Source organism: Bos indicus, chromosome 5 (assembly GCF_029378745.1).
Source record: "Bos indicus isolate NIAB-ARS_2022 breed Sahiwal x Tharparkar chromosome 5, NIAB-ARS_B.indTharparkar_mat_pri_1.0, whole genome shotgun sequence".
Lineage (NCBI taxonomy): Eukaryota > Metazoa > Chordata > Mammalia > Artiodactyla > Bovidae > Bos > Bos indicus.
In genome coordinates this window covers 54,614,739-54,625,740 of record NC_091764.1, presented here as the reverse complement: position 1 = coordinate 54,625,740, position 11,002 = coordinate 54,614,739, and the positions used below count along the sequence as shown (strand labels likewise).

At 40.7% G+C, this 11,002-nt stretch overlaps 1 protein-coding gene across 1 annotated transcript; it reads left to right on the top strand.

Moving 5' to 3' along the window:
* Positions 1–219: 219 nt before the first annotated feature.
* Positions 220–1,013, top strand: LOC109558410 (tafazzin-like). The gene has a single exon (XM_019959837.2). It carries the CDS (start codon positions 464–466, stop codon positions 932–934), a length of 471 nt encoding a protein of 156 aa, XP_019815396.2. The 5' UTR covers positions 220–463; the 3' UTR covers positions 935–1,013.
* The last annotated feature ends 9,989 nt before the right edge of the window (positions 1,014–11,002 follow it).

The following is an 11,002-nucleotide window of genomic DNA, read 5'->3' as shown; positions in this document are numbered from 1 at the left end:
CTTTTGTTGTTGATGATGTTGTTTGCATCTTTTATAGTATATTTTCTGAATGCTTGTTGAAGATGCTTAAGAAATGAGGAAAAAACCTATCAAAGAACTTTTGAGTGATCTAACAAGTAATTTTGCCCCCAGAAGAGCCTAAACGAAATGTTTACTGGAACAAACACAAAACAGGAAAAGCAAAGCTTAATTTAAAAAATTCCAGGGTTTCTTGGTTCTGGGACGGCTGGTGGGTGGCGCGAGAGCGAGGCCGGGGCCGGGCCCGGTTCAGGCCCGACCTTCGAGGTGATCTTGGTCGAGTGCCCTGTCGCGCCGGGCTGTGGCGCCCGTCCGTGGGCCTGTTTAGTGACTCGGCTCCCGAGCGGTTGAGGACGTAGACCTAGAGCGGCCCCTATAGGCTTGCCACAGGGCAAGGGGAGCGCCGGGCCGCTGGGGCTGTGGTGGAAGCTGGGTCGCGGGGGAGATGCCCCTCCACGTGAAATGGCCGTTCCCCGCGGTGCCGCCGCTCACCTGGACCCTGGCCAGCAGCGTCGTCATGGGCCTGGTGGGCACCTACAGCTGCTTCTGGACCAAGTGCATGAACCACCTCACCGTCCACAACAAGGAGGTGCTGTACGATCTCATTGAGAACCGAGGCCCAGCCACACCCCTCATCACGGTCTCCAATCACCAGTCGTGCATGGATGACCCTCATCTCTGGGGGATCCTGAAACTCCGTCATATCTGGAACCTGAAGTTGATGCGTTGGACCCCCACAGCTGCAGACATCTGCTTCACCAAGGAGCTGCACCCACACTTCTTCAGCTTGGGCAAGTGTGTGCCCGTGTGCCGAGGAGATGGTGTCTACCAGAAGGGAATGGATTTCATTTTGGAGAAGCTCATTAAAAAAAAAAAAAAAAAATTCCAAAGGGAAGTTGGACAGCATTTATTTTGACACAAAATGATGAAAGAATAGGTCATAATATTATTTGATGAATAATAACCAAACACTTAGCACCATATATATAGTAGCTACTTTTAACATGAAAAGGTAGGGAAAAATGAGATCAACTCACCATGGTGGTTAATTGTGTGTGTTCAAACCCTGAATGATCTCTGGCAGTGTATTTCATGTTTTTAAAAGTATGTAAAATGAGTGTAATGATACTATTTCATATAGTTTTTGTGGGACTTAATGTGCTTACTGCTTTTTAATGTGCTTACTGGTGGCTCAGATGTTAAACAATCTGCCTGCAATGCAGGAGACCCAGGTTCAATCCCTGGATTGGGAATATCCCTCAGAAAATGGAATGGCTACCCACTCCAGTATTATTGCCTGAAGAATTCCATGGACAGAGGAGCCTGGTGGGCTACTACAGTCCACAGGGTCACAAAGAGTCAGACATGACTGAGCAACTAACACTTTCTTTTCATTTTTCACTTTATCACATGGCACATGATAAGAGTTCCAAAGAAAAGCAAAGAGAGATAAGAAAGCCTCGGTGATCAATGCAAAGAAATAGAGGAAAACAATAGAATGGGAAAGACTAGAGATCTCTTCAGGAAAATTAGAGATATAAGGGAACATTTCATGCAAAGATGGGCACAATAAAGGACAGAAATGGTATGGACCTAACAGAAGCAGACGATATTAAGAAGAGGTGGTAAGAATACACAGAAGAACTATATGAAAAAGATCTTCACGACCCAGATAATCAAAATGGTGTGATCATTCACCTAGAACCAGACATCCTGGAATGCAAAATCAAATGGGTAGGCTGCAGTCCATGGGGTCGCTAAGAGTCGGACACAACTGAGCGACTTCACTTTCACTTCTCACTTTCATGCATTGGAGAAGGAAATGGCAACCCACTCCAGTGTTCTTGCCTGGAGAATCCCAGGGACAGGGGAGCCTGGTGGGCTGCCATCTATGGGGTCGCACAGAATCGGACACGACTGAAGTGACTTAGCAGCAGCAGCAGCTAGGAAGCATTACTATGATAAAAGCTAGTGGAGGTAATAAAATTCCAGTTGAGCTATTTCAAATCCTAAAAGATGATGCTGTGAAAGTGCTGCCCTCAATATGCCAGCAAATTTGGAAAACTCAGCAGTGGCCACAGGACTAGAGAAGGTCAGTTTTCATTCCAAACCCAAAGAAAAGCAATGCCAAAGAATGATCAAACTACCGCACAATTGTACTCATCTCACACGCTAGCAAAGTAATGCTCAAAATTCTCCAAGCCAAGCTGTGAACTTCCAGATGTTCAATCTGGATTTAGAAAAGCCAGAGGAACCAGAGATCAAATTGCCAACATTTGTTAGATCATAGAGAAAGCAAGAGAATTTCAGAAAAAACATCTACTTCTGGTTTATTGACTATGCCAAAGCCTTTGACTGTGTGGATTACAATAAACTGTGGAAAATTCTTAGAGAGATGGGAATACCAGACCACCTGACCTACCTCTTGATAAATCTGTATGCAGTTCAGGAAGCACCAGTTAGAAATGGACATGGAACAACAGACTGGTTCCAAATCAGGAAAGGAGTACAGCAAGGCTGTATATTGTCACCCTGCTTATTTAACTTATATGCAGAGTACATCATGAGAAATGCTGGGCTGGAAGAAGCACAAGCTGGAATCAAGATTGTGGGGAGAAATATCAATAACCTCAGATATGCAGATGATACCACCCTTGTGGCAGAAAGTGAAGAACTAAAGAACCTCTTGATGAAAGTGAAAGAGGAGAATGAAAAAGTTGACTTAAAACTCAACATTCAGAAAACTAAAATCATGGCATCTGGCCCCATCACTTCATGGCAAATAGATTGGGGAAACAGTGGAAACAGTGACAGACTTTTATTTTTGGGGGCTCCCAAATCACTGCAGATGGTGACTGCAAACATGAAATTAATAGACGTTGCTCCTTGGAAGAAATGGTATGACCAACCTAGGCAGAGTATTAAAAAGCAGAGACATTACTTTGCCAAAAAAGGTCTGTCTAGTCAAAGCTATGGTTTTTCCAGTAGTCATGTATGGATATGAGAGTTGGACTATAATGAAAGCTGAGCGCTAAACAATTGATGCTTTTGAACTGTGGTGTTGGAGAAGACTCTTGAGAGTCCCTTGGATTGCAAGGAGATCCATCTAGTCCATCCTCAAGGAAATCAGTCCTGAATATTCATTGGAAGAACTGATGCTGAAGTTCCAATACTTTGGCCACCTGGTGTGAAGAACTGACTTATTTGAAAAGACCCTGATGCTGGGAAAGATTGAAGGCAGGAGGAGAAGAGGACAACAGAGGATGAGATGGTTGGATGGCATCACCGACTCAGTGGACAGGAGTTTGAGTAAACTCCAGAAGTTGGTGATGGGCAGGGAGGCCTGGCGTGCAGCAGTCCATGGGGTCGCAAAGCATCAGACATGACTGAGCGGTTGAACTGAACTGAACTGAACATGATAAAAGCTTGGTAAATGACAAACAACAAAAGTACAATGATATAAAACATAATTAGGAAAATTTGTGTCTTTTAAAGAAATAGCTGGTAAGATAATTTTCCTAATATTATGCTGACCTGTTTATAGTAATGTTTTTACAAGTGGAACCATTTGTTGCTTTCCTCTTGTTATGCTTTTCCTCCAACACTGAAAAACTGCTGCATGATACAGTGGATTTGTTTTAGCTCATATTAAATACTTTGATACCTTTACTTTTCTTTCAGTTCCTTTGGAAAGGGCAAATCCATTGATAAGAGTAGTTATGATTTCACAAAATATATCTCATACTCCTGTGCTTTGGAGTGAATCCTTTAAGAAAAAATGTTGAACATACGCAGCTCACTCCTAGCCATCTGCAAGAGATAAATGGGTAAAACCTGGGCTTACATGGGGAACTTCTTTGGTGGTCTAGTGGCTAAGACTCTGTGCTCCCAAAGCAGGGGGCCTGGGTTCTATGCCTGCTCAGGGAACTATTAATAGTCCCCACAAGTTGCATATAAGAGTTCATATCCTGCAGCTGAAGATCTCATATGCTTCAGCGAAGACCCAGCATAGCCAAATGTTGATAAATGAATGAATATTTTTAAATAATTGAAGACAAATCCTTTTTTTTTTAATAGCTTGGCTTACATGCACTGAAATTCTGAACTTCTCTTTCCTGTGGGAAGTTCAGTTATAATAAGTAGAGTGGGTGAAAGAAAGGAAAGTGAGAGCCCTTGCCCAAGAAGGGTGACCGTCTCTGGAGTGAATGATTTACATCAACTGCCTCTACAACTGAAATTGCACTGATAATAGTTGAAATTTCCTGGTTTATTTTTTTATTGGGGTACATTTAACCTTTAATAAATGACTCAAAACGTTTTTTCCCTCATACAATACTAAGAACAATAAAGTCATATCTTAACCACATGAATGGGGATTACTTGAGGATTTTAAATATATGCGTTGCCTTGGGAGAAGAATACACAACCTTCAAGGTGAAATGTGAAATATTGCCTTTAAATTATTAACTATATTTTATAGAGATACTATTTCAATTTTACTTGGCTTTTGAATTTGATTGTTTAATGCTTGGGGCTATATACAGCTACTGTAAGAAATTAACTTCAGAAACAGTTTGAAAGAAAATAAAGAGAAAGAAAATGAAAACTTGTCTTTTTATAAATGAAACCCTGAATACTTTTTCTAGTAAATTTTCTTAAACTGATCGAGTGGGTGGTCTGTTAATTGTTATGTTTGTAATGTTTCAATAAGAAGTTACTAATCAGCAAAGTAATATGTATATAGTGCCTAATTTCAAATGGTTTTGGTATATTTTACATAAAAGTTAGATTTTCCAGATGTAGCTAGTCTTTGTGATTTGGAGAGCTGGGCTGGGGAGGTAGGTTGGTCACTTCTAACTATAATTTGTTTTTATTCACTTGCTCTTTTTTAGTAGGTTTTCACATACCAATTTAAGTAAACGATGAAAAAGGAAAAGATCAGATAAATACACAGGGAACATCAGAGGTGTTCTTGACCAGAAACTCATTCATTAGAAAAATGTAGTAATAGTATTTCACAACTTTCTTTACAACTAGTAGAAATAAAGCACTGTTTACATAGGTTAAAAGCATGGATGCCTTCAATCATACCAATCAATAACACTTTTCAGTCTGGTAAAATCCAAAGTAACTTCTTGTAACGTCTTAAAATAATAAATGATCTGAATGGATGTTTTGCTTTTTGAAAGTTGTGTAGAGAGGAGCCAATCTCAATGTTAATTTTGTAGGATATGCTTCATCATCACAGTGAATCAAGTGGTTACAGTGCCCACAGCTCTCTCTGATGGGTGTTGCGAGGTATGATAAGCCATGATGGAATTGGAATCTCTGTTTGCTCAGGCTGTTGGATGTCTCAGTGATGAAGGATGAAGGAATATGACCGGCAGGAAAACTTAAGTGTATGTTATTAAATAAAGTGAAAAATGAGGGCTAGGCTCAGGCCTATTAATTCCACAGCAACAAGAACACATATGGTAGAGTGTAAACTTTCCTCTACAAGATTGGGAAATGATTATAATGGCCAGTACTTTTCAGTACTTGTGGTACACAAGACACTTGACTAAGAACTTCACACATCTTATGCCATCTGTTGATTCTTGATCCTCTTGACAACACTGTGTAGTAATTATTGTTGTTATCACCATGTTATGAAGAGGAAGCTGAGGCCAAGGAAAGCAAAATGAATTGGATTGAAGTCACACGCTAAGTAAATAAACGAATTAGGTTTTGAACTTAGGTCTCTGATTTCAGAGCCCGTGTTTTAAACCCATTATTGTGGTTTGGGGTAGTGAAAGTGAAAGTCACTCAGTCGTGTCCAGCTATTTGTGACCCTATGGACTGTATAGTCCATGGAATTCTCCAGATAAGAATACTGGAGTGGGTAGCCTTTCGCTTCTCCAGGGGATCTTCCCAACCCAGGGGTCGAACCCAGGTCTTCCACATTGCAGGTGGATTCCTTACAAGCTGAGCCATAAGGAAACCCTGTGGTTTGGGGTAAGGGGAGACTAAATGACTCCTGGTGTGAGACCAGGACTAAGTGTTCACTCAGTACTAACATTCTTGATCAGTTTGATTTGAGGATCTACTAACAATACTATGCCCTTTGGGTGACTAGTGGTAAATATGAAAGGTCTGATAAGAAATACTGCCTGTTATCTGTCATAAAAATGTCTACAAATAATAAATGCTAGAGCGGGTATGGAGAAAAAGGAGCCCTTGTACACTGCTGGTGAGAATGTATATTGATGCAGTCACTATGGAAAACAGTATGGGGTTCCTTAAAATAACTAAAAATAGAACTATTTGTGTTGGCCAATAAGTTCATTCTAGTTTTTCCATAATATGTAACAGAAAAACCCAGATGAAGTTTCTGGTCAACCCAATATCATATGATCTAGCAATCTTATTTCTGGGCATATATCTAGAAAAGAAGAAAGCTCTAATTAAAAAAGCATATGCATCCCAATGTTCATTGCAGCACTATTTACAATAGTCAAGACATGGAAACAACCCAAGTGCCCATTAAGAATATGTGATATACATGAGTGTGCAAGCGTACATCCCTATGCACACACACACATATACACACAGTGGAATATTGTGTGTGCTAAGTCACTTCAATCATGTCTGACCCTTTGTGATCCTATGGACTACAGCCTGCCAGTCTCCTCTATCCATGGCATTCTGCAGGCAAGAATACTAAAGTGGGTTGCCATGCCCTCCTCCAGGGGATCTTTCCAACCCAGGGATTGAACCTGCCTCTCTTATGTCTCCTTCATTGGCAGACAGGTTCTTTACCACTATCACCTCCTGGGAAGCCCCAGTGGAATATTACTCAGCCATAAGAAGAATGAACCATTGCCATTTGAAGCAACATGGATGGACCTAGAGATTATCACACCAAGTTAAGTAAGTCAAAATAAGACGAATATTATATGATACCACTTACATGTGGAATCCAAAAATAATACAGATGAATCTATGTGCATAGCAGACTCATAGACATAAAAAACTAAATTATGGTTACCAAAGGGGAAAGGGAGGGAGGAATAAATTAGGAGTATGGGATTAACAGATACAAACTACACATAAAATACATAAGCAACAAAGATTTATCATATAATAAGTACATGTGTGTTCAGTCATGTCTGACTGTATGTGGCCCCATGGACTGTAACCTGCCAGGCTCCTCTGTCCAAGGGATTTTTTCAGGCAAGAATACTGGAGTGAGTGGCCATTTCCTTCTCCAGGGAATCTTCCTATTCCAGTGATTGAACCCATATCTCCTGCATCTCCTTCATTGGCAGGAGGATTCTTTACCACTGAACCACCTGGAAAGCCCCCTTATGTATAATACAGAGAGCTATATTCAGTATCTTGTAATAATCTATAATGAAAAGTAATCTGAATAATGTGATTCAGGCAACTGAATCACTTGGCTGTACACCTGAAACTAACACAACACTGTAAATCAGTTATACTTCCAATAAAAAGCAATACATCATTGAAACAAATGCAAAAAATAAATAAATAAATTCTGCCTGTTGTAATTTAGATAAGCTGAAGAAATCATTTTTTGAAAGCTCCACCTGCTTTTTTAGACATTTCCTTATGAATATCTGTCAAGTTTTCAAGTGGCTATCGAGGTTCAGCAAGGGCATCACTATAAAGATGTCTCCACAGAGTTTGTTTTGGGGAATTTGTGAAATAAATGTGGGAAAGCGCACTAGATTAATTATTGCAGCCATTTAAGATGATAATTTAAAGTCTATATAGCAACCCAAAGAAAAATGAAAATACTAATTGGCCTAATATAGAGTGTACATTGTATGTACCTTATAATTATGGCTGTATTATAAACTACCCAGAAATACACTAAATGCTAACAGATGAGTCCATCAAGTTGGTGGGATTTTTCTCTAATTATGAGTTGTAGATAATGTAAATTGTTGTCATAATAGAAAACAATGAATAAATAGAAAACCAGAACAGAAAAATAAGAGCATATTTGAAAGAGACATTCAAGTCTTGTCATCCATGGGGTTTCTTGACCAGTGGCTGAAGATGAAGAAGGAGGAACTGAAGATCATGATTTCTAGTTTTTCTGAAGAGTGAAATGCTTTCCTCAATGTAAAGAAAAGGAGCAGGCTGAGAGGAAGATAACTGAGTTCAGTTTAGACATTGTAGTGTTGCGGTTACCATGAGTACTGATGTAGGAGGAGGAGGAGATTTTGGAGAAGGAAAATTTGCTGAGTTTTTGTACATTTATTATATGCTGACTATCCACCAGACAAATAGTAACTATATAATGGTGTTTGAACAGAGATGGAAAAAGTGAAGTGAAAGTGGAAGTTTCTCAGTCATGTCCAACTCTTTGCGACCCCATGGACTATATAGTCCATGGAATTCTCTAGGCCAGAATACTGGAGTGGGTACCCTTTCTCTTCTCCAGGGCATCTTCCCAACCCAGGGATCGAACCCAGGTCTTCCACCTTGCAGGCAGATTCTTTACCAGCTGAGCCACAAGGTTAGCCTAAAAATACTGGACTGGGTAGCCTATCCCTTCTCCAGAGGATCTTCCCGACCCAGGAATTGAACTAGAGTCTCCTGCATTGCAGGTGGATTCTTTACCAACTGAGCTACCAGGAAGCCCTGAACAGAGATTAGAAGTAGCTAGAGATTATGATAGGGGGCCCACCAATGAATGCATAATGACTACAATTCTGAAAGTGTCTAAAATAGTCCAGAAAATGATCCCAGAGAGAAACAGAGCCAAGGACAGAACCTTGAGAGACTAAGATGAGAGGAATGGAGCAGCTGCAACTGGGGACATGGAGTCTGTTTTAGAGGCTAGTACTGTTGTACATATCTTCTGTGAATTATTGAAGGCATTGGGAATGGACTCAGATGCTGAAAGTGAAAAGTATTTAACTATAAATCTGACTTATAAAAGTGATGAAGAGAGGAAATGAGGATAACTTCTAGGTAACTCTTGGTCTGAGTGACTGAATGAATGGTGGTGTCACCAGCTGATTACTTGAATGAAGAGGATTAGTAGATTTAGCAAAAATTCATGGATGTAGGTTTTGAGTCCCAAATGTCTATGGTACATCTGAGGAGAAACAGCCAGTCAGCAGGTAGATCTGATTGGAGTTCATGGATGAGTTTGGGGCCAGCGATAAAGACTAGTGTGGAGATGGTGGTGAAAACCCTGGCTATGGGTACAATATCCCAGAAAGAATAGGTTAGACAACATCTAACGTTGCAGAGGGGATCAGGACAAGGAGTGAGATGGGGGCCACTGATTTGGCTGTGGGAGCGTCATTGGTACTTTGGTCAGGGTATAGGATCAAGAGTGCTGTTGCTGTGTTTTGAGTAATGAATACGCAGGACAGAGTTAAAACAGCAAAGCCAGACCATTCTCTTAAAATGTTGGTAGTACAAGGTACCGAGTCTTTATACTGGGGGAAAGATGCACAGCATGTTTTTAGAATGTAGAAAATGAGCCAGAGGGACTTCCCTGATGGTCCAGTGGTTAAGATTTCACCTTCCAGTGCGGGGAATGTGGATTCAGTCCCCGGTTAGAGAAATAAGATTCCACATGCCTCTAGACCCAAAGAAAAACAACTGTAGAAGACAGAAGTAATTTTGTAACAAACTTAATAAAGACTTAAAAAAAAGGTCCACATTAAAAAAAAATATTGAAAATGAGCCAGAGAGGAAAGAATGGTTGAAAACACTTCGATATGGAGACAATGGATAAAGTAGGTCCTAGAGAAATTCTCAGGGGATCAAGTGGGAGTGAAGTTGCCATGGAATGGATGGGAATACCTACTGCTTTGAGAACCCCCTGTGAAGTGCTTTGCAAACACACCTTAAAGCAGTAACTTTCGCCCTCTCTCAGTCCGTGCCAACCTAAATCCACATTACAACTGGACTGGCAATCTTCAGATTAGTAAATCCTGACCACTCCTCAACCTTGTGCTAGCTATTAGAGTTACCCAAGTAAGAGCAGTTCCATTACTAATCAGCTCCTGAAATGTGGATCCTCTGCCCTTTTGACTTTGAAATCACCATTTATTTCCTCTCCATCCTTTGGCAATGGAGACTCTTTGAAATGCCATTAGATTTCAACATGAACATTCCATGGAACTTATGGTGGTGGTGGTTTAGTTGCTCAGTCGTGTCCAACTCTTTTGGGGCCCCATGGACTGTAGCCTGCTAAGCTCCTTTGTCCATGGGATTTTCCAGGCAAGAATACTGGAGTGGGTAGCTTATCCCTTCTCCAGGGGATCTTCTAGACCCAAGGATTGAACCTGGGTCTCCTGCATTGCATGCAGATTCATTATCAACTGACCTTATATGTTAAGTCAGATAACCCCATGATGTCCACTAAATTCAGTAAAAATTCACCTAACTGTTTTTTGTTTCGGTTCATGAGGCAGCAAATGAGAAAACAATTAAGCATGCATTATATATTTTGCATATTTTGCATCAAACCATCATTTCCAGAATGAAGGGAAAAACTAAGATCTGAATGAATGAAGTAACTTGTTCAATAACGTGTGGTGACCGAGCATGAGCTATAACTGAGGCTTCCTGCCTTGAATTCTCGTGCTACATCCTGCAGCATACATTTCGAACTTTTTGTTACAAAACACATGGGCTTCCCTGATGGTTCATCAGGTAAAGAATCTGCCTGCAATACAGGAGACTCGGGTTCAATCCCTGGGTGGGAAGATCACCTGGAGGAGGCAACCTATTGCAGTTTCCTTGCCTGGAAAATCCCCTGGACAGAGGAACCTGGGGGCTATGGCCTATAGGGTCACAAAGAGTCGGACACGACTGAAGTGACTTAGCACGCATGCTCATGTTATTAAACATGGGGTTGCCTTTTCCTTCTTTCACTTCTTTTTCTTTAACAGTATATCTGTACTTTATTGCATTTGCCCTCAAGCAGTAGGCTTATCCTCTTATTCCTGCA